A 24,528-nucleotide genomic window follows, 5' to 3' on the forward strand; every position below is an offset into this window, starting at 1 on the left:
AACCAGAGATGGTACAGAGGGCCAGGCACAGCCATTTAGCTTTTGAGGCATTGTATGAATTTAACCACAGAAACCCAGGTACTGAGCACTTGTTATTATGACAAATACTTGTTTCCCCTGCTTGAGAAAAAATGGTGGACACTACATGTTTACTTCTTGCTACCGCACTGAAAGCATATTGCAAAAATAAGCGGCTCACGGCTCACCCTTTGGGAATTTCAGATATTACCAATACAGGTTCTCTCCATTCAGGCCCTATGCATGTAGTACCTTGTTTCCCTTCTTTATATTCCACTTAGCAGAAAGCAGAGGTCATAGCATCATCCATGGTAATTGCCAAGTAACTTTTAGAAAACGAGTCCTTCCTAGGATTCCACTAGAGTGTTGGAAAAGTGATGTTCTTACACAGGCACCCTAAACCATGTGCAGTGTATGTGGTGTGTCTTCCCTTCTCTTTCCTGACTTGTTTTATTGTAGTCATTTGACACTGCACATGGAAGGCTGCCCACTGTTCTATGATGGGTCAAGTGCTCGTGGTGGTTACATACCCATCACTTATTTTTTCTTGCTGGCAAAGGTTAAGATAAAATATTTCTCACTATTATGGGGGAGTGGGCCAAATACTGAAGCAGGAACAAGTAAGGTAAAAATATTTTTGACAGAAATCTGCTTTCATTCTCACCTATTACTCTAGCTCTCTACATTACTGCCAAAGTGATAGATCTTATATGAAAATCTGACTGTTTTACTGTCCTGCCTAAAATTTTTCAATAGTTCTATATTACCATTGGGTTAAAAATAAACACTTCTTAGCATGACAGAGGAGTCTCTTTATGACCTGGCCCCTGTGGTCTAGAGTTTTTCTCTCTCTTTGTCTCTGTCTCTGTCTCTCTCCACCTATTCTCTTCTTACTCCACTGCTGATTCCCTAAATCCATCAGATTTCTTAAATTCCTCTGTATTTATACATTATATTATTAGGTTATCCTAGTGACTGTTAACACAGAACCACTCACATTTCAGTGACTACACAAGTGAAGTTAACTTTTCACTCAAATAACAGTCCAGTGCAGGTTTTCCTGGTTGGCGGATGGCTTTCCCCTACCTGGTGTCTCAGGGACGCAGATTTCTTCAATGTGGTGACTCTGTCTACCTATACCTATAGGGCCTTTGTTTCTGCCCCATCCATATGATAAATGGGAAAGAGAAGGGAGAAAACTCACCTACTTCTTCAGGGCTGTGGCACACATCACTTTTGCTTATATTCCATCGATGAGAACCCAACCAAACGCCAGAGAGCTGGAAACACAATCTCTAGCCAAGCAGCCACTTCCTGACAACTATTCTACACACTGGCAAACAAAAATCCTAGGGAACATTTATCTGTCTCTGCCGTAACTCACGTGCTGCCACCCACACGTGCAGCCTGGATCCCAACTCATTCCTTGATTCAGGTCATCTGGACAAATCTTATGTGACCTTCTAAGATTCATCTAAAGCTTTGCATCATTCACAGAGCCTTGGAGTGTCTCCTCTTTATACTCGTATAACACAGGGCACTTACCAGCGGTCATAGCACACGTCACGTTGTATTATAGTTGTTTGCTTATGGATCTTCACTTTATAAACTTCAGCTCCTGTAGGACTGGGACTGTATTTTTATTTTAAGTCTATAAATGTCTGAAACAAAATATGCACCCAACAAATGTTTTATTGAATAAATGAAAGGCCATTAGATGACTAGATTTACAAAAGAGTGGTTAAAACCTCCAAACTTTGATGTTTTAATGAGTGAACTGTGGATTTATCCTAAAACAAATACATCAATCCTAATTTTAAATTGAGGAATGTGTGGACCTCTAAAGTTTCTTTGTGATTTTGTTAATAAATCCACAATATTAAGAGAGTTCACATTTATCAGATTATCATGAGCATCCTAACAGAGTCTGTAAACTCAAAAGTCAAGGATTGTCACTTGAGTTCAACTCTTTGCTAAGGGAATATTGTATCATTAGAATGCATTTGGCTGCAGGTAAGCAGAAACTTGATTTTACATTGTTTGAAAAATTAGAAAATGTATTATGTCACATAACAGGAAGTCTAGAATTAGGGTAGCTCCAGGATAGGTTGATCCAGGGCTCAGTGAAGGCATCCAGGACCTGGGTTCTGTCTATATCTCAGTCCAACCATCCTCAGGATATTGACTGTGTCCTTGGACTATATCCCCTCAAGGTCACAAGATACCTGCCAGCAAAAAATAGAGAAACATATTGTCTTGATCATATCCTGAGGGAGAGAATAAGAACACTTGTCCCCTAACCACAGTATATAAGTGCAACCTTTTAGTCTGATGGGGCTGTCTCAGATATGTGCTGATCTGTGGACCAGAAACTTTCTCCAGGGGAATTCCATCTCCTGACTGATTAGATTACAGTATCTCTCATGGAGCCAAGGTTTTCTTGAGCACTTGGATGGATAGAAGAGGTGGGTAGCTCTTCTCTCCAAAACCTGTGGATCCATTAGGAAGGAAAAAAGGAGAAGTATTAACAGTGTCCATCGCAAATATTTTAACAATACAGTCTGTTGAGCTGGTATCTATGGAAGAGTGAACAATTTTCTAAACCAGGCAACGACCCTTTCTCCTGCCACCTACACAAGTTACAAATCATATATTTGAAAGCATCTAGTGATGAACATTTTAGATTACATTTCTCCAGTGCAATTATTTATTCTTTATTTTAGGCCTTGTAATGGGATTAATTTTACGATACGCTACAGCACCAACTGATATTGAAAGTGGAACTGTGTATGATTGTGGAAAACTGGTCTTCAGCCCTTCAACTCTGCTGATTAATATCACTGACCAAGTTTATGAATATAAATACAAGAGAGAAATAAGCCGGCACAACATCAATCCTCATCAAGGCAACGCTATACTTGAAAAGGTAAGGATCCTCCCTCTCTGGTCACATATTTTTGTTTTCCAGTATAAATAATTGCGTCATATATGAGCCACCATAAGTAACGCATCCATACACATACATATGCCCTTTTTCAACACCACACTAATGGGGTGATTTAGCTAAGTGGTTAATGCCTTGATATACTCTGATTTTAAGCTCAGTTGTCTGTATTTTTTTTCTAGAAGTTGGAAAAATAATGCTTTTTATTATAACTGTTTTGCAAGCCACAGTTACATTAGGTAAAAAGATAATAGTAATTAAGCTGACTCTGCCTTTCATGTTACTTGATTCAAGTTTTCACATTTTTTTTTTTTTTAATTTTTGGTTGCGTTGGTTGCTGCACATGGGCTTCCTCTAGTTGCAGTGAGCAGGGGCTACTCTTTGTTGTGGTGCGCGGGCTTCTTGCAGTGGCTTCTCTTGTTGCAAAGCACAGGCTCTAGGCGCGCAGGCTTCAATAGTTGTGGCATACGGGCTTAGTAGTTGCGGTGCTTGGGCTCAGTAGTTGGGCTTAGTCGTTGTGGCTCGCGGGCTCTCAAGCACAGGCTCAGTAGTTGTGGCGCACGGGCTTAGTTGCTCCACGGCATGTGGGATCTTCCCAGACCAAGGATGGAACCTGTGTCCCCTGCATTGGCAGGCGGATTCTTAACCGCTGCACTACCAGGGAAGTCCCACATGTGTGTTTTAAGTGTTGTTGTATGTATTACCAGCTGGCTATGCAGTTTAAATCTCCCTTAAGTCAAAAGGAAAATGGAGGAGAATAAAAAAATTTTCACTTGCAAGCCTTGATCTAGAATGGCTGACTTTTAGCTGCCAACACAAAACATTGGCCACTTGGCTGTTTATAAATACACTGACACACAGTCAATCTCAAGAGATCTTGACTCCATCAGTTTAGTTAGGGAATCTTAGATTGAAAAAAGAATTGTGAAGTTACTCATCTTTTAAAAATGTTTTTATTATTGCAAATGCGTGAATTGCTTCAGTTATTAGGAGGGAAACTTTCTTCTACTATCAGGACTCTGGGTCAGAAAACAGGTGAGATTACCTTCTGTGGTGTCTTGTGTGTGGATCAGTCTTTGGAATAAGTGAATTTGTGTTTAACAACACAAGTACATGCTAAGAATCAGGATCTTATGAGATTTATTCTAGATCGTTTTGTGTCAGAGCCGAGAACTTCCTTGCTATTACGGAAGTGCACTTTATCAATTTTATCCCATATAAATTTAGTTTTCTTTTAAAATACACATTTTTTTTTCATTTCAAGAGATTTGAGACAGGAGGGGAGATACATGATCTGGATTTTTCTTCATTCAAGATGAGTAATTTCTAGTGGTTTTTTTTCACATTATCTTCCACTAGCACATTCTAGATTAACTTCCTCCTAGCACTTGGTGAGGGCTCAGGAAAGTCAAACTGATTATACTACTAGCCTAAATCAGACTTAGTAAAGTGAAGTGAAGCACAAAAAAGCAAATTAAATAATGTATTTCTGAAGTAAATAGGAGCAACTTCTAGATCTGCTATTTTGGATGATCTCTTCCATGAGATTGTTTCTATTTACATGAATAATAGAAAACTATCTATCTTGAAATAATTTTTTAAAGTGACCTTGTCAGCGGCATAATTTAAACACTGTCTTCAGTTTTACTTTGCTTAGTATCAGAACATAAATTATTTCCCTCCTCATTCTCTTACCTATTTAATCTGCATTTCTAAGCAGCACTATTTCTCCAAACAGGTTGGCCACCACCACCCCCCCGTCCCAAAGATGCTGATAATTATCTCTGTTTTATTTATAGCAAATTGTTCTCTAACAGGAGAGCCTACAAACACCTGATCAGACATTTTGTTACTGTGTTGTTCACCTATTGATTTGTTTTTATTAGCAGCCAAACTCCAATGTTTGCTTTTGAAAAATTAAGGCAAGAGATGGAGAAAATGTCTAAGTTTCTGGGGCCTTCTTGATCTTTTCATTGGGTGGATTATGAGTTCTGCACATGAAATGTTTCAATGACCTTGAAGGCTCAAGTATTTTATAGACTACCTTCTAAATTGTGTGACTTATTGACTCACAATTAGCATTTGTTCCTCGTGGCATCCCAGGTTGGCAATAGGCAGCTCAGTACCCAGGGTAAATCCTCCAGCTCCTTGCTGGTGGAGAAAGGGGCATCCACTGGTACACTTACCATATTAGACAACTTTAGGTGGAAAGGATCATTTTTATAAATGGCCAGAGTATATCTTAACACACATTTGTTGCTTAAGTGCCAATTTTGGGGGACCCTAGTTAGTCTGCAAAAATGAAATGCCCATAGTCTGTATTTGTTACTGGGAATTGTCCACTGCATGCAAGTATTCATATCAATCGAACAATTAATTTATGTCAGATGCAAAAGAATTCCAAAAAAGGGCCTGTTTATTGGAAGGCTTATAGGGAGGTAACATGGAGTAATGGGAAAAAAATTCAGGACCAGATAGATCTGCCATCTATCCTGAGTAAATTCCTTGAACTTCCTAATCTCCAACTTTTTTATTTGTAAAGTGGGGAGATTAGAACTATTTTGTAGGATTGTTTTAATGTTTAAATGAGATGATGTATATAAAGTACCTGTCGTAAGGCCCTTTATGTTGCTGTCACTGCCTCTACTCCTACTTCCACTGCCACTTCTAATACCACTGCCAACACCATCACCACTGCACTACCTCCAAGACCAGTGCTACCATTGCTGCTACTAATATTTGAATGCTTAATATATGCCAGGGATTAATAAAATATGTGGATTTTTTTCCATTTATTTAACATCCCTTGAGGAGATAAGACCAATGTATAATATACATTAGTATATAATTCAGTTCTAAATTGTATCATATAGACAATGAGAATTATGAAACTTTACGGATTAGTTGTCATAGATACTTGAGTTTGTTAGGGAGTCTTCCTGGAGGACGTGGAACTTGAGAAGGGCTTGGAAATGTGGCTATGGCTTGAATAGGCAGCAGGATTGAGTTCAGAAAGATGTGGGCAGGACTGGAGGGTGAGGCTGCAGGAAGTGATTATCTAGGTGAAAAGAGAAGAAGGGCTTCATCAACGCTTTGGATCAACAGAACCTGCTTGATTTATAGGAACACTGTGAAGAGAAGAATCTAAGATTCTAAGGCTTCAGGTCTGGCTGGGAGAATGTGGGAGTCCTAGGATAGAGGCAAGGGAGGGAAGGAAGATTTGTGGAAGAGGATGGGTGAAAATGACTGTGGATCTGCATCTGGAGAGAGATCATCTAATTTAGAGCAAGAAAGAGCCCTGGGCTTCCCTGGTGGCGCAGTGGTTGAGAGTCCGCCTGCCGATGCAGGGGATGCGGGTTCGTGCCCCGGTCCGGGAAGATCCCACATGCCGCGGAGCGGCTGGCCCCGTCAGCCATGGCTGCTGAGCCTGCGCGTCCCGAGGCCGCAGCAGTGAAAAGCCCGCGTACCGCAAAAAAAAAAAAAAAAAAAAAGAAAGAGCCCTGACTTGATTAAGTTGAACTCCATCATTTTAGAGAAGAGTAAAAGAAGAACTTAAGCCCTAAAATTGATTTAAGTCAGTGATTTTCAAACTTGTCTGAATTTTGGAATCATTTGAAGCTGCAAAAAATCCTGATGCTTGTGTTCCACCCCTGGAGTTTGTCATTTTACTGGTTTGGGGTGCCACCTGAGCTTTGGAACTTTTCGAAGATCACCAGGTGATTCTTTTTTTTTTTTATATACAGCAGGTTCTTATTACTTATCTATTTTGTACATATTAGTGTATAAATGTCAATCCCAATCTCTCAGTTCAACCCCCTCCCCGCCCCTGCTTTTCCCCCTTTCACCAGGTGATTCTAATGTGCAGACAAGTTTGGGAAACACTGATTTTGGTCCTGTGTTGTGTTCAGGTGAATATAGTGAGGAGAGAAATGCCACTTTTCTGCTTCTTCTCCTCACCTCCACTGCTGCAGATCTATCAGCCCCTTTTATACACAAAGTACTTTTCTTGCTTCTGGACCTCTACACATGTTATTCTTTTTGCCTAAAATGGTTTTACTCCTTCTCTTTGGGTGTCAGCCTCCTTCTTATCCCTAGAATCTTGAAATGCCATCCCTTCAGAGAGGGCTTGCACTGTGATTTTCTCACACTGTATCCCCTCTCTCTCTTTCTCTCCTGCCCTCTCTTTTGTTTCAAAGTACTTAGCACCATATGAAATTTTATATGTATTTTCTTGCTTATTAATTATCATTCTTACATTGTTTGATGTCCACTAGACTGTAAACTTCACAAAGGCAGGGATCATGCCTTTTTTATTGACCAGTGTATCCCCAAAGATTACCACGGTGCCCGATGCATATTGCTGCTAAATAAATAGCTTGTGAATAAATGAATGAGTAAATGGAAGAATCTGAGAGCTTGGTGGAGTATATACAGCTAGACTATTTGGAAGTTATCATCTTGGAGTTGGTAGAATAGTGTCCTGCACACTTAATGGTTGAAGAGATTAAGATATTATCTAATCTTAGTTGTGTACATATAGATAGAAATTCATATCCAGAGAAATTACATGGTAGGTCCAGGGCCCCACTACTGGTCAGAGGCAGAACGGAGACCCATAGCACTTTACTCTGAGTCCTGAGTGATGTATCATATCCCACACCATTGGACAGGCTCTTGAGTGGCCCTGTGGACAGAGAAGGACTGAGGCCTGGGCTATCTTACGCTGAGATGGGTGGAAGGAGGTGAGGACCAGTGCTGGAAAGAGAAGAGGATGGTCAGAATTACAGAAAGAGGTCTAGCACCATGGTGTTACAGAAGCCATTGGTGCGGCTCCACTGGGACCTTTTTCTTTGTGGTACAGATTTAAGGGAGTATTTGGCCTTTGTTTCCAAAAGTTACAGGATGAGGAGATGAGTTTTACTCTCAGAAGAATGTAGTTTAAGGGCTTGGATGAAATTTCTGACTTCAGGATTTGAAGAGGCTGAAATAAATTCCTGTGCTATAGAATCATCTCTTGGAGTACTTGTAAGAGCACGTGCATTTCTGAAACGGTTAGGCCTTGATGTGTTTGGAAACAGCTCTGGGCTTGATGGCTCCCTGAGTTTCTTCCAATAAGAAGGTATAAAACTGGAAAATGTGAGAGCTGTTGGCACGTATATATGCAGCAGTGTACTGTGCTTTTATGCCACATTATAAACATATAAAAATTTCAGGAAATACCATATGCCAAGCTTCTTTTGGTCATGCTCAATGCAGATAAGGAAAAAATATTTTCGCTTAAAGATATGTGAAAACAGTATTTTTCTATATGTTAGGAGCAGCTGATGATCTCAAAACAACCTTCTGAGAGAATAAAACTAGATCGTGTTGCTTTGTATCTATCCAGTTAATGTTTCCAACACTGTTTGTCACACTGTTCTGTGGATCTAATGTATCCTTAAGTAGTTTTAACTGAGTGGGGCCTATATTCTATTACACAGTGGCTTTACAGACATTAATTTGTTACAGAGTATTTAGGCATACTAAAATGTCTACTAAGCATTTCTGAATTTCATATCAATAGGAAGTTTAAATCTTGCTCTTGAAGAGCAGGAGATAAAAGAACTTTCTCCATCACTCATTCATTCATTCATTCTTTCAACACAAGTGAACTGAGTGAGTCTCATCCGTTTCAATTCTGAAATAAAGAACGATCTCAAAGAGTTTATTAGTAAATTGGGGAAAACACATCATATGAATAAATGAACAAATACACCACAAGACAGCTATCAAAGGAGTGGGTCAGATACCACAGACATTCAGAGGGGGCAATATTATTTCTTGTTAGGGTGACAGGAAAGATTTCAAAGAAGGATAGCTGATTAACTCTGGTGGTGATATATGTAGTGTGTGAAGGTAGGAGAGTCATTCCAAGCAGAGATAAAAGCATGATGTGGAGGTAGAAAAAGGGGTAGAGAGTATTCCAAGAAAGAAAAACATTTCCGATAATTTGAAGTACGGAAGACCAGTGAAACATAGTGTGGGAATAAAGGCAGATCTTGGTTACGGAATCCCTTAAATGCCAGGCTGAGTAATGCCTACTCTATTGGTAGTCAGTGGAAGAGTGCAATGTTGACAAAAGGAAAGAAATAGTTAGGCTCCTGTGTACAAAGTAGAGAATGAAAGCAGAGAGACAGATGAGGCTAAGCTTGAATGGTAACCAAGAGGCAGATGGAAGAGAAGCAAGGAAGGAAGGCGCTGTAGAGTTTGGGCCAATTGGGCACAAGGAGGAAGAGAGTATAGCTAATTCTGCTACCCTCTCTTGTGGGTTCACAGAGAGTGGCAGGACAGAAATGGAGACCTTAAAAGTTAAGGGAAGGAGGTGGTTTGTAGGTGAAAATCATAAGTATAGTTTAAAACTGATGAATGAATTAATTTGTCTCATCATTAATTTATTTATCATTGACTTAACACATTATGTTTTTCCACATTGAGTTGGAAAGGTCAGCAGACCATTTGGCTGGAAAAGTCTTGCAGACCCAGTAGGTTTTCAAAAAGTTGTCAGCACGGTTAAATTTATACTTCCTATAATTTATAAGTCAGTTGACTGTAATGTGAAAAGTCGAAGGAAACTACCCAGTGAAATGTTTGCCAAGTCTTCACTTCCTGTGTGACAAATGACACTATCATTTGGTAAGGAAAGTTACCATTTGGTAAGGAGTAAGTTACACTGCTGAGTAATCTGTCCTATTGTTGCAGTAAAGAGAATTACCAGGCAAATAGGTCAGACTGAAGCTATTATCAATTGTGTTGATAATACTGTATATTTTTGAGATATTTTAAGGAAGTCCTTATAGCCACAGCTAATTATATGACTTTAAAAAATAATTTTGTATTTGCAGTATCAAAACATCAGTGTCTTAATATTTTTCTCACTGTCCAACTTTTTCTGATGGTGATTTTGACTGTTTGTCGTTCAGTCTTAATACTCACATATTTATTTGTAAATTATTTCTGTTCTTTCCAGTCTTTCTTTTTGCTTGATTATTCTGGCTCAGAGGCAAGCTCTTCTAGTAACAGGAACAGCTTGATCAGAAGGAGTCATCAGACCATGAGATAAATATGTGCAGTTAGTGCTGGGACACTTTTGGAGAAGATAAAGAAAAGACAGGAAAGAAATCTCTAAAACTGTTCTAGGCACAATGAGAGAAGCAAGCATCACGATAAATCAGCACTTTGGGTTTGGAGAAACATTTGTAGGACACTATCAATTATTTCTCCATTCTGTAGAGAACAGGGATTCATGATTTATGTTTCTTTATCATGACAAGTCTTGACTCTTACACATGAGATTGTCCTGGGGGATCTCAAGCTTGGCAGAGCATGGGATGAGGCTGTTTGGATAGACTTAGCTACTTTCATCATAAATCTTAGTTAAGAGATCTGTCGTTAATAAAGAAAGCTGACATTTTAAATTTGCTTTATCTGTTTTCTTCCACCTTTGTTCAACTTTCTTTGTAGAACGTTGGCCTGAGAAATGATTTCAGAAATGTCTCGACTCCAAATATTCCATTAAATTTTTTTCCCAATTTTATTGAGATAAAATTAACATATAAAATTATATTAGTTTAAGGTGTACAACATAATGATTTTATATAGATATCTATATATCTATATCAAATGCAAAATGATCATCACAATAAGTTTAGTTAACATTCATCACCTCATGTAGTTACAAAATTTTTTTGTGATGAGGACTTTTAACTTTGTAACAACTTTCGAATATACAATACAATGTTATTAACTAGAGTCACCATGCTGTCCATTATATCCCCAGGATTTATTTACCTTATAACTGGAACTTTGTATCTTTGGACCACTTTCAACCATTTTTCACACTCCTCATCTCTCAGGTCTCACAGCGACCAATCTGTTCTCTGTTTCCATGAGTTCGTTGTTTTTCTTCTTTTTAGATTCCAAGTTAGTGAGATCATACAGTAGTTGCCTTTCCCTGTCTTATGTCACTTAGCATAATGTTCTCAAGGTCCATCCATGTTGTTGCAAATGGCAGGGTTTCCTGCTTTTGTACGGTCGAATAATTCAGTTGCATATATCTCTATATATACACCACATTTTCTTAATCCAATTATCCATCAGTGGACACTTAGGTCATTTCCATGTCTTGGCTATTGTAAATAATGAGACAATGAACATGGGTGTGTGGCTACCTCTCGAAGATCCTAACTTCAATTCCTTTGGATATATTCTCAGAAGTGGGATTGCTGGATCATATGGTAGATCTATTTTTTAATTTTTTGAGAAACCTCCATATTGTTTTCCATGCTGGCTGCACCAATTTTCATTCCCACAAACAGTGTGAAAAGTGTTCTTTTTTCTCTACATCATGGTCAACACTTGTTACCTTTTGTCTTTCTGATAATAGCCATTCTAACAGGTGTGAGATGATATCTCCTGTGTCCTTGTGATTTTGATTTGCATTTCCCTGGTGATTAGTTCCATTTGGTTTTAATTTAGTCATTGAACAACATAGATTTTCTTTAGTCATTTAGTCATTCAACAAATATTTATTGATTGGACACTAATCATATGCCAGTTTGTTTTAGATGATGCAAATACAGTAGTGAACAAAACAAAGTCCTCAGTCTCATGGAGCTTAGGTTCTAGGGGAGAGATAGATGAAGTACAGTTCAACATAAGCATTCATAATCTAATGCCAGGTGGAGACACGTGCTATAAAGAAAGGTTAACAAAATGAGGGGATGGTGAGAGAAGTGTATTTAGGTATGTCCTGCAGGGAAGGTCTCATTGAGGAGGTGAAGCTGGAGCCAAGATCTGAATGAAGTTGGAGTGAGCCACGCAGAGATCTGTAAGCAGAGAATTTCAAAACAGAGGGCAAAACTAAATAAGACTAGATGCCTTTGCTTTCTGGAGGTCATTTTCTTCCCTTGCCAGTTCTTTGCTATATTTTTCATCAACATCCAAGACCATTTTTGTCTATACAAAAAGTTCTGGAAAAATTCTATTTGTTGTGGTTGAGAAGGGTAGAGGAGAAGAAGAGAGACGTCCACTTGGACTGGGCAGTGAAAATGCAGAAAATGTAGAAATAACAGAACACTGTGCCCCAAAGACAGGCAGGCTCTGCCTAGCATCCTGGCAACTTTTGCAGTCTGGCCTTCAGAAGGCACAGTCCAGACATGAAGGAGTTATTCTACTACAGTTTGATTGTAACTTGGAGCACCCCCAATGCAGGGTTAGGAATTACCCTAGACAGATCTATGTGGTAGAGTTTGGATTAAGCCCTTGCCACCTGGAAGGCAGCTCGGCTTTCTAACACAGGGCTATGGAGGCAGCACTCAAAAACTCTTAGGACTTCCTTTCTTCTGCTTCACAGATCATCACTCAGGACTCATGTTCTAAGGAAACTGACCACTGGAACATTTATTTGTGGCGGGGATTGCATTCCAACCAGCTGTCTGATTTTATTTCTTAACAAAAAGCCTAGCTACTCAAAATAATGTAAAAACTGTTGGTGGCAATGGTCTCTTGGAGTGTCATGTGATTAGAGCACAGATTGGACTGATATCTCTCATACTCACTCTTCGCTGGGAAAGGAAAGAAGTCATGTGAAAGTGTATGAGTAGGATGAACACTGGCATGGTGCTCTTTCTAACATGACAAAATTTGATAAGAGGAGAGCAGCTATGGAGTAAAGGGATAGCTTCTCAGATTCCTGGCTTCAAGCCTGAGAAAATATCCCAGACCACCATGGAGAGAAACAACTGAGATGCCCACCCATCTTCCAATCACCTCTGCCTTCTGACTATTGCCTGGTCTTGGACCATCTTAGCACGTCCATTTGGTCATCCATTTGCCTGGTTCCAGAAGGGACTTAAAGTGGTAGCACAGACACATTTTTAGGAAATATGGGAGCCAGCATGGCAGACCACACTGTGGACTAGCATTTTGGGGTGCCGTGTAGCCATCCACTTAGCTATCAAAGGACAGGTTTTCAAAGCTATTTTGGGGGGATGGGGGTGGCTGAGGGCTCTGAAGCTATTCTCTCCACTTCCCTATCCTACTCAGTTCAAGATCATGGTGAAATATATTCCATGGGAGGCCAATCTTAAAAGAATGACTTATACCTTGTTATTTGATTCTATTTTCTGTAATTATTAATGTCTTGTATTTATTGTGTGTTAGAACAAAATATTCCTCCTAGGTGATCTTTCCAAAAAACACCAAAATGTTATTCTTTTAAACATCAACACATACGTGCTGGGAACTGGCGTGTATGAGGCAGCATAATATGGTTAGAGCCCCACGCTGCAATCAGAATACCTGGGTTTAAATCCCTGGTCTACCTTTTTTTTTTTTTTTTTTTTGCGGTACGCGGGCCTTTCACTGTTGTGGCCTCTCCCGTTGAGGAGCACAGGCTCCGGACGTGCAGGCTCAGCGGCCATGGCTCACGGGCCCAGCCACTCTGCGGCATGTGGGATCTTCCCGGACCGGGGCATGAACCCGCGTCCCCTGCATCGGCAGGCGGACTCTCAACCACTGCGCCACCAGGGAAGCCCCCTGGTCTACCTTTAACCTGATCTTTAGCATGTGACCTGACTGTTGGTGCCTTTGTTTCGTCAAATGAGGCAATACTAGTACCAACCTCAAAAGGTTATTATGAGGACTAAATTAAATAATTCATGTAACCAGATAATATGTTACAGCATTAATAAGTCCTCAGTAAATATTAATTGTTATTATTAGGCACCAGCTAACTGCTAAGTACTTTAAAACACTGATTTCCATACTTTGATATGTGCATCAGTAAAACACTATTATGTGTACCTAATATATGCCTATTTATTTACAAATGAGATGAAAGTACTATTGTACCAATGTACTGTGTATATTAAAAAGCAGTATCAAACTAGAATTTTTTAAAGGATGAGATAAAAATAAAATATAAAAAGTTTTTTGCACACTCAGGTGGATCACCTTGTTTACTTCCTAACATATGTACACCTCAACATAAGGACCAATAGAATAGTTCATATTTTATTAAAAGTTTATTTTTATTTTAACTATTTTTGATGTTTCCTGAAAAATTCTGCTCTTCTCTGAAATCTTACTATATTCTGAGTCTCAGCAGCACCAGTACGTACACGGGCTTTTGGCCTGAGGTAGGGATGCTCTTAGGGGCTGTTAGCTTTGTGAGAACATTCAGTCCCACCCTAAGTGATCCCACACTGCCATACTTCAGTACCTAGTTCTGTCGTCTCAAAGCTCCAGCGGGTGTTCTCCTACTGTATCTTAGCTGAGTTGTAAATTAAGATTTATATCGATGATGTTGGATTAATGTCTGTCTCCTCACCAGACTCTAGGCCCCAGGAAAGGAGGAGGGACCAGGTCTGTCTGTGGTCACACTGTATTCCCAGCTGACAGCACATGTGTGCTGGTGCCTGGCACATGGTTGATACTCTGTGGACCCTGGCAAGTGAGTGGGTGATATAATGAAGTATTCTTCTCTGCTTTTCAGTTGCAACTTCTCACTGCTACTGTCCTGTCTTAGTTGTCAGCCATTTTATACCCAAGGATTTATCACAGATTTCTCCTCAGAGTGAAGTACCAGGGCTTTGTGATGGCTTTTTGCTACTCAGAGGGTTGAATTGCTGGCAGTCTCATCTCCAAATAATTAAGTAAGGATAGAGGGAGAGGGAGAAAAGGAGGCTGGGTACAGGAGAGACAAACAGAGGGAGAGAGAAGGAGGGAGGGAGAAAGAGAGATTTCTCATAAGGCTTATAGTCTCAGTAGATAAAACTTAACATGGATCTTTCAATTTCTTTCCTCTTTGCTTTATTCCTTCTAAAACGTTAAACTGTGGCGAGAGTGCACATTTATCATTGCTGGGCTGCAGTGAGTAGTTACATAAGGTTCCATCCAACTGCATTTCCTGGTTCTTCCCAAAGGTCATTAAGAAGCTCCTCATTGGTAGCTTATACAGCCTGAAGGCAGGATAGGCATCAGTGGCACAGGAAGGGTGGGGACCATCAAGAGAGGTGAGAACCTTAAGGAAGCTGTGCATTTAACTGGCTTGTCTCCTGATGCCATGTGAGCCTGTCTTGTGTTAGGAGTCTCTCAGCTGCTCCTCTCAGATCCATTTTTAATTATAAGGCTAACTAGACATGGTCTGATTTACAGAGTTCTGCCTGAGGTGGAGGTGTTTGAATCGAGAATGTCTACAAATTCAGGTTCTCTTCACTGCTCCTTTTATGTTTTGTTTTGTTTTGGTTTTTTGGCCATGCCGCACGGCATGCAGGATATTAGTTCCCCAACCAGGGGTAGAACCCGTGCCCCCTGCAGTGGAAGCACAGAGTCCTAACCACTGGACCACCAGGGAAGTCCCCCCTTCACCATTCTTTCTGACTATTGGATTCCTAGAGGACTCAGAGGTGGAGTTTAGTGGGATGGTTAAGTGCCCTTGAGATCAACACCTTATGAATGGAAGAGGAAGAAAGTCTGAGAGGGCCAAGGGAGAAGTTAAGCTGTGATGCAGGCCCAACAATTTTGTCTAACTCCCTGGGAAGCTCTGGAGTTAGACTGGCTCTTCAGAGTCATCCGCAGTTGAACTGAGATGACCTGGACTCTAAAATACCAAATCATTTTGTCTTTGGATGTGGGCTACTCTGGGAAGGGCGTGACTCTGCGTGAGCTGGCTTTTTCAGTCTTGGCAATCTCTGAAGGGGCTGACAGTATTCTAAGCAGCAGAGGTGACAAAGCCTTCAATGAAGGAAAATCCCCGTGTCTAACACATTGACCCTTGTAGGGGAGAAAAATCTTTCTTTCTGCCTGTCTAGGTTTTTGACTAGGGCCCTTGTAACAGAAGACAGATTAACAAGAGAAAGACAAACAGAAGTTTATTAATGTATTTATTTCATGTATACCTGGGAGAAATCTAGGGAATGAGTAACCCAAAGAGATGGCTTAGAATTCAGGCTTCAGTACCATCTTTAGCTAAAATAACGAAGTGTGTAGGGGAGGCAAGTTTTAGGAAGGTGACTAGGACATGTATGGTAAAGAGGGTAAGGTTATTATGCAGATTTAAGTCTGTGCCTTTTTTATTGATAAGTTTCATATGATTTAGAGTCATCCTTCTCTTCCTAGAAGGAAACACCCTTACAAATGGAGGTTTCCTAATGTAAGTTTCCCTTACAAAAGGGTAACTTCTAGTCTGTTTTCAGAGCTTCTCCTGTGTCTGCTGTTTCTCAAAATAATCAGATCAAAATAATTCTAAGGCCAAAAAGGCATATTTTGGGGGATATAATATATTCTGGTCTCCTATACCTTCAATAGTCTGAGAAGCTTTATATAGGTTATGTGTGCAAGAAGAGTACCCAAATGATGAGTTAAAACATAGTTGAAGTAAAATAATGCAGTGGAGTACTGAGAATCTGTGCTCTGAGAGCTGATTATTTATTAAATATCCAGGAATCTGCAAGCCAGTTGATCAAACATTGGCAACTTGAAATGGGCCGTGGTAGGAGTATTTAGACTACAGAAATTGTCAACTGCTGCAAATCGGGGCTTGTAGGCTTTTTTTACTCCAGAGAGATGATTTACTAGCACACCACTGAATATATGCCTATGCCATTGCATTTTTAGGAGAACTGAAAATATCCACACACCACATGTTTCATCTCACAAAAAAGTTCTTTCTCACATGGTGATTGTCTTAAAATTTCACTATTAGAGCTTCATATCTTCAGCTTGAACTGACTACCTCTAAGGTGATATAGAGAAATGCGTAAGGTTTATGTCTTTGTCCTTTTGGGCAGCTATAACGAAAATACCATAGCCTGGATGACTTAAACAACAAATATTTATTTCTCACAGTTTTAGAAGGTGGCAAGCCCAAGATCAGGTCACCAGCATATTTGGTATCTGGTGAGAGCTAGCCTTCTGATTCATAGATGGCTATCTTCCTGCTGTGTGTCCTTATGTGATAGAAAGAATGAGAGAGCTCTCTCAGTTTTCTTTTGTAAGGACATTAATCCCATGTATGAGGGCTCTACCCTCACAATATGAGGGCTCTACCCTCACAACCTAATCACCTCCCAAAGGCACCACCTCCTAATACCAACAACTTAGGGGTTGGATTTCAACATATGAATTTTGAAGAGATGCAAATATTCAGTACATTGCAGTTTTGCAGTTACACCTAGGGCTGAATTCTACCTCTGCCACTTTCAGCATTGAGACTTGGAGAAGTTAACTTCTCATATTTTTCTTTATCTATAAAACAGGGATCAGTGATACCCACTTTAGGTTTACAAAATAAAGGAGAAAAAGTTATTTAGTGTTAGGTGTGCTGTAAATGTTACTCTGCTTCCTTAACATCGGCTCTTGGCAAGCATGGCTTTCCTCCTTGGGACAAAGTTTGAAGTAGGCATGTTGAAGGAAGTTTGGTGTTGTTTTTTTAATGCATCATTTTTAAGGTGAATGCACTGTTTGAAAAATACATCATTTTAATTTTAAATCAAGATGTATGGTATCCTTTTCTGCTGACTTCAGCACCTCCCCCCCACCCCACTTCCCCCAAATCCCTTCAAGCATGCCTGCTATGACTGTAGTCCTTGCTGACTCAGCCCTTTCCTGTCCAGCTTCCCCAGGCCAGTTGCTCTGTGGTGAGGTCTTGTGATGGGGAAGCTGCAAGCACACTTCAAAACTAAGGACCAAAAAGATAATGCAAACTCAGAAAAATTGTAAGGCAAAAAAGAAACTCTGTGGGACTGTGATGCTCCTGTGTATTCCGAGGGTTGGAAAGCACAGTTTCTTTGGCTTATAATATAAAAATTGGCCAAGATTAAGATCAATTCCAGATTAGGGGGGAAATCATTCTTGAGGCACAGGTTTTCAGTTCTGTTGGATGTCTTTCCTTTTGCAACCCTCCCCTGGGTACTGAGGAATGAATACTCTTGGTGAGATGGGGGACCAGGCCCTTCTCACACACACCTATTATTTTCTCTTCCCCTGCTGATCTGTAGCCAGGGAGTCCCCCTGTTGTGTTAATACCACAGCTAGTGGAGGTAAAGACGGGTAGGCAACCCACACAGCAAAGGGCACCAGCAGCCAATCCAAGCTATATGTAGGGAGTTAAAAGGTCAGGAGTCTGGGTGTCTAGGGTCGGGAGTAGGAGACCATATCATTTGATTTTCAAACTGGAACTCTTGAGAGCTAAGTGAGGCATGATAAATAATTAGGCCAGGACAACAGGTATTACCTGGGACTGTTCTGGTCAAACCAGAAGGTATGGTTACCTTAGTAAAGGGTCACAAAGGTAACAGAGGTAAGTTCATATGTCAAGAATCTTATGCAGAAACATAGGAGACTGTCTGCCCATCGGTGTCTAGGTGCTGTGGCAATGATCTGGAAAATGTGGGTGGTCTTTATGTATTTGAAGCTCATGAGGACACATCCAATAGTGGAGTGGATAACCTGAACCCATAGGTGGATGGCAGATGGACTACTTTAGTTAAGAAGGTGGTCCCTGGCGTCATATTACTTGGTTCAAATGCTGCTTACCAGCTGTGTGATGCTGGATGAGATGATTAGTTTTCCTATGCTTCAATTTCCCCATTTGTAAAATGGGATATTCCTAACTATCAATACTTTGTAGGGTCATTGTGAGTTGCAAATGAGAACATACATGTAAAGCACTTAGAATAGTGCCCGGTTCATAGTAAGTGTTCAAGGTATATTAACTGTTAGTTTTGTTGTCTTTATTGTTATCAACAAAGCAATGGACTCACAATCAGAAGCTAAGGTTTGAGTCCAAGTCTTACTACTTACAAGGTGTGACTCTGTGAAAGCCACGTATCTCTCTGAGCCTCGGTTCCACCTCTGTAAACATGGGGTGTTCACAGTACTTACCTCAAAAGGTTGTTTTAAAGAAAAAATGAGAGTCTATGTATGAAGGCACTTTTAAAACTGTAACAGCCTTATGGAAATGTCAGGGTTTTTAAAAATTATTATTTATTATTGTAATTAATTGACAAGTGGTAACTGTAGTAGTCTATAAGTAAGGAAGACAGACCCTGAGCTTCAGCCCTGCCTGAATTATAATGACTGTGCATTCCCTTTTCCATGGTAGTTATTTCCATTTCAGTCTCACCATTATTCCAAGAGGTGATCAGATATCGCCCCTGTGTTTCAGAAACTGAGGCTCTGAAAGCTTATGTGACTTGGTCAAGATTAATCTGTGGCCCAAATGGTCTTAGGACCAAGTCTTCTGACTTTGAGTTCAGTGTTGTTTCCACACCTCCGTGTTGCCAAGCTAAATATTTAGAATTATATGAATGTTTTGTTCTCAATTCTCCACTTAAGTTTGCCTGGGTTTATAAACATTACCTACCTCCAATGAAATACCAGTGCTTATATCTGTCATTTTTGCATGTATAATGTTCACAATAATGTATTTCTAGAATTTTAATTACTTGAAAAGTCATCATAGTTTTGTGAGAAATCTCACAATTTCTCAATGATAATTTATAATTATTATTACAAATAAAATATATTTACATATATTTTACATATTTTTCTATGTGATTTAAATCAGATGGTCTCTCAAACTTTGCAACTTGCTTTATTTATTTATTATTATACCCTTACCTTTCCTCAGGCTTTTAAAAGTTTAGGGTAAACAGCCAATTATAAAACTTTAGGAGAAAATATATTTATGACATCAAGATAAGAGAAGATTTTTTTAAAGAAGTTACCAAAAGCTGAATCAAAGTAAAAATGGGATAAGTTTTACTACATTAAAATGAAAAACTTTTGCATGAAAAGACACCACTGACAAAGTTAAAAAACAATGTTAAAAAGTTTAAGGGGGTGAGAGAATAGAAGAATGTATTTGAAGTGTAAATAACCAAAACAGAATAGTAATCAGGTTGTGTGAAGAACTAATAAACAAGAAAAAGTCATACTGGGTAAAAGGTATGATCCAAAAAATCACTAAAGTGATGTCACAAAAGACCAATAAACAAGGAAAATATGCTTATTTCATTAGTAATGGGAAATGCAAAGAAAACAGTAATGTGGTAGCAACTCATATATATCTTACTGGTAAAAATTAGAAATCTGTCAATACTAAGTGTTGGCTAGAAGGTAGAGAAATCCTCCTATACTTTCCCGTGGAGTGTAAATGGTGTAACCACTTTAAAGTTACTTCAACCTACTACGGTTGAAGATTCGTATACCTTATCATCCAGCAGTTCTACTGCTATGTATTTTCCTCTTTTAGAGAAATTTACACATGTATGCAAAGGCTTAAGTACAAGAATATCTACTGCATTATTTTTAGTCATAGTGAAAATAGGAAAATACCTAATTGCCCTAATTCTCTTATCAGAGAAGGGAAAAAACAATCGTGATATATTCATCCAACAGAAGGCTATACAGCAGTTTAAGCGAATAGACAAGATCCACATGTATTAATGTAGATAAATTGTAAGAACGCTTCTGAATGTATAAAGCAGGATACAAAAGGCTAGTTATGGCTAAATTTCTGTAAAATTTAAAAATACACAAATAATACTAATTATTTCTATGGATACATGTATATGAAGTACAAGAATACAGTCATGGAAGGAAAGCACTTTCTAACTTCAGGGTATTGGTCACTTCTGGGGAAGGGTCTTCAACTCTGACACATCATTTAAAACTTGTTTGAAGCAAAATGAAGAATATAAATATAGTAAAAAGAGAAACAGCTCTGGTTTAGGATTTCAAAGTTCAGTGGTGCCTCTGAGTGATCCTGTGATTTTCCACATGTCCCTTGAACTTTCTGGGGGACAACATTAGGTCAGGGTTTCAAACATTTTTTAGCAGAGGAACACTTCATTCAAAGAAAATCTGAAAATCCTTCACAATGTGTGAAACAGGTGAAATCAAAACTGCTCAGGCAGAACCTGGAGAGCAGAGCCAGGGTGGACGCAGCGCAGTTGTCTCCATTTCCCATCACCACCACTCCCTCCGTGGAGCCCAGGCATTGGCAGAAATCAGTTTGCAGACCCTTAAGTTGGGTGACGTCTCAGGCAGCTTCTCCTTCTGACAGCCTATGTATCTGTGGCACTCTGTATTTCTTAAACAACAGCCTACAGGAGGTAAAGCCTATTTCTCTGATGAGTCCCTGCCACATATAAGAGCTCTGTAGGAAACCATCTGGAAAAATGGAAGAATGCTTTTCACTGTGAATAACTATCTCCTAAACTGGCCATTCCACAGATTTGAATGTCAAGAGCAGGATTTCTCCCCATTTTTAAAAAACAGTAATTCATTATCTTTTTGCTGCTTGTATGGCTTCCTTACCTGCCTAAACTTATATCCTTACCATTCTTTGTCCTGATCTTACTTACTCTAAGTAAATATTGTTGAATGAATGGATGTCTCCTTGGTTTGGTCCTTTCTTTCCATTCTGTCACAGTTACCTTCATTCACATTGTCCTTACCTTGTGCTCATTTTGGTTCTTGACAATGGTTTCCCTTCATCCAGGCTAAACTTGAGGTCCCTTCAAACTAATCTACATGAGACACCTTTTTTTTTAAATGACTTTATTTTTTAAGTAAGTAATACATTCATGTGGCTTAACGTTCAAAAGGTACCAAAAAGGTGGGTTGGAATCTTGAAGACATTATTCAATATCATTTCTTTTGCCCATCTGATTTTTAACTTGATAGTATTTATTAAAAAAAGACGTTTTGTTGTTGCAGTATAGTTGCCCATCTGATTTTATAGCTAGTTGAGACATAGGTACAGGAATGAGAAAGACAGAGAGCAAAAGCTAGGTAAAATAATGAGTCTCAGTCTGTAAGCTGGCTTGCTCGTCTTTCACCCCAGAATTAGAAAGACTGACCCACCCAGCCACGGACCCAGCTGGACAGCATGAGCCTTCCCTAGGTCTGGGAGGAGCGGGGGGCATCCACTTTGAGCAAGCAGGCCGGTTCCAACACGGAGAGAGAGGGAGCTGAGATGCACACACTCAGTTCGTTTACTCCAGCTTACCAATTAGGCTAGTCACTCTCTGTTTCCTAGGGAGAGTGAGTGAAAGGTGGGACCAGGGCCAGGAGTGTTAAATCCTGTACAGTGCTCCCCAACTGGTGTGCTGATGGGTTACAGGTGTGCCATGAGGTATCAATCCCTTCATCCTCAGGCTGAGGATGGTCAGAGTCCTAGTCTCATCTTTTCATCCCTGAGTAGTCTCATCAGGACCCTAATTTCTCCACAGTTTACCCCATTGACCCAATATACTCATTTTGTGTGTGTCGTGATGGCAAAAATGCTGGGATGCCCTGCTCTAAGCAGCACTCCTCTCTGTATCCATAGATATGAAGCCAGGGCAAAGAAAGTCGTCCCTCACTAAGTACATACAGAAAACCCTTCTCCCAACCCCCGTACTTCCTGCCACCAAGTTCTCCTCCCTGGCCTCCCCAGAAGCAACTGATTGTGTATATATATATATAACTTGTATATATAATATGCAATAGACGATAGTATATATATATGCATATATACACACACATATTTATAATATGCAGGTAAATATTCTACACGTCCTCCTTTTCCACACAAATCATGGAATAGGCCAAATGCTTTAACAAACTACCCCCAAATCTCTATGACTTAACACAATAAAGGTTTATTTCTTGCTTGTGTTCCAATCCAGTGTGACCTTTGGGCCATGAGGGGACCACTGTAGTCTTCTCCAGGGGCCATTAATCATTCCCAACTTCCTTTAATCTAGTGGTTCTGCCAGTCGCTAGTATTTGGGACCTCTGCCAGATGTTCTACAGGAGCTAACAAAGGCAGAAAGACAGAGAACATGGAAGATTTAGGGGATTTTTAGAGACCAGGGTTGGAAATTATTTATATTACTTCTATCCATATTCAACTGGCCAGACCTTTGTCATATGGCCCCACGTGACTACAAGGAAATGTGGTCTAAGTGTCTGGCCAGGACAAAAAGAAAATGGGGTGTGGTGAGGCCATAGCAGTGTTTGTTACACATGCCAGACAGACTGTTCCACACCTTGCTTTTTGAGCTTGACAGCAAATTTTAGAAAGCAACCGTATCAGTTCACAGACAGTTTCCTCAGCCTTTCTAACAGTTGCATAGTATTCAGTTTTACAGATTATAGTTGACCCTTGAACAACACAAGTTTGAACTGCGTGGGTCCACTTATATGCAGATGTTTTTCAATAACAAGTACTGCAGTACTAGATGATCTATAGTTGGTTGAATCTGCGGATGCAGAACCGTGGATAAGCAGGAACTGCAGAAAGGGAAGAACCTCGTATACAGAGGGCCAACTGTGAGTTATACCCAGTTTTCGACTGCATGGAGGGTCAGCACTGCTAACCCCTACCTTGGTCAAGGGTCAGCTGAATATTGTGATTTATTTAACCAGTCCATTTTTCAATCATCCTCAATGCTTTCTTTCTTCCCATTTATTCATCTGCAATGATTACTCTTGCCCTCATGTCATTCTACACATATGCAAGCATATCTGCAGGATAAATTCTCAGATGAGGTGTTGCTGAATCAAATGGTATGGATATCTGGGCTTTCCTGGTGGTGCAGTGGTTAAGAATCCACCTGCCAATGCAGGGGACACGGGTTCGAGCCCTGGTCCAGGAAGATCCCACATGCCGCGGAGCAACTAAGCCCATGTGCCAAAACTGCAGAGCCTACACTCTAGAGCCTGCGAGCCACAGCTATTGAAGCCCGCACGCCTAGAGCCCGTGCTCCGCAACAAGAGAAGCCACCGCAATGAGACGCCTGCGCACCTCAACGAAGAGTAGCCCCCGCTCCCTGCAACTAGAGAAAGCCTGCGTGCAGCAACGAAGACCCAGCGCAGCCAAAAATAAATAAATAAATAAATTTCAAAAACAAAACAAATGTTATGGATATTTGACATTTTGATGCCTTTTGCTAAATTACTCTACTAAAAGGTTATACAAATTTATACTCCCAATAGCCATTTTGTTGTTTAATCCTGCTGTGCAAAAATATCTCTACTTTCTTCCGTGTTTGAATGAATATAGTTTCAGTTCATTACCGCTGGGTTAGAGAGGTAAATAGTCTGGGCAGTATGCATAGCCAGGCCTTAACCTCCTCCCACATCACTCAGGAGGTCTACATTTTCTACTTCTGTTCCCCAAGTGCGCCTTGTGCCTCCAATCCTTAACCCATTCCTTCAGCGATTTCTTCCATTTCAATTCAGGTATAGTGAGCCTTTCTTGAGAAACAATCAATGTCAGGTACCAAGTAGAACACTTTACACCTCTTATTACATCTAATCCTCAAAAGCAAGTCTAGGAAGTAGGCATTTGCATGCCCATATTACAAATGATGAAACTGAGCCTCAGAGAGATTAAGTGGACTAAGCTTATCTAATTAGTAGGCGGTATATTTTCATCAGATATTCTGAATTTGTTCTGCATTCTCCCCCTCTGGTGCTTTTCATACCAAAACTTAGGGCAGAGGAAAGGAAACACACACCCTTGAGTTGTC

At 40.0% G+C, this 24,528-nt stretch overlaps 1 protein-coding gene across 13 annotated transcripts in view; it reads left to right on the top strand.

The window, feature by feature from the left end:
- SLC9A9 (solute carrier family 9 member A9) overlaps window positions 1-24,528 on the top strand; it is a 660,636-nt gene that overhangs the window by 134,539 nt on the left and 501,569 nt on the right. For all 13 annotated transcript variants that reach the window (XR_010943485.1, XR_010943486.1, XR_010943487.1 and 10 more), the window contains one exon: window positions 2,742-2,944. Coding sequence is in view for 10 of the 13 variants with exons in the window: in XM_067737579.1 (XP_067593680.1) it covers window positions 2,742-2,944 (203 nt within the window). In the remaining 3 variants the exon portion in view is untranslated. The remainder of the gene's footprint in view (window positions 1-2,741; window positions 2,945-24,528) is intronic.

Source organism: Pseudorca crassidens, chromosome 5, assembly GCF_039906515.1.
Source record: "Pseudorca crassidens isolate mPseCra1 chromosome 5, mPseCra1.hap1, whole genome shotgun sequence".
Classification (NCBI taxonomy): domain Eukaryota; kingdom Metazoa; phylum Chordata; class Mammalia; order Artiodactyla; family Delphinidae; genus Pseudorca; species Pseudorca crassidens.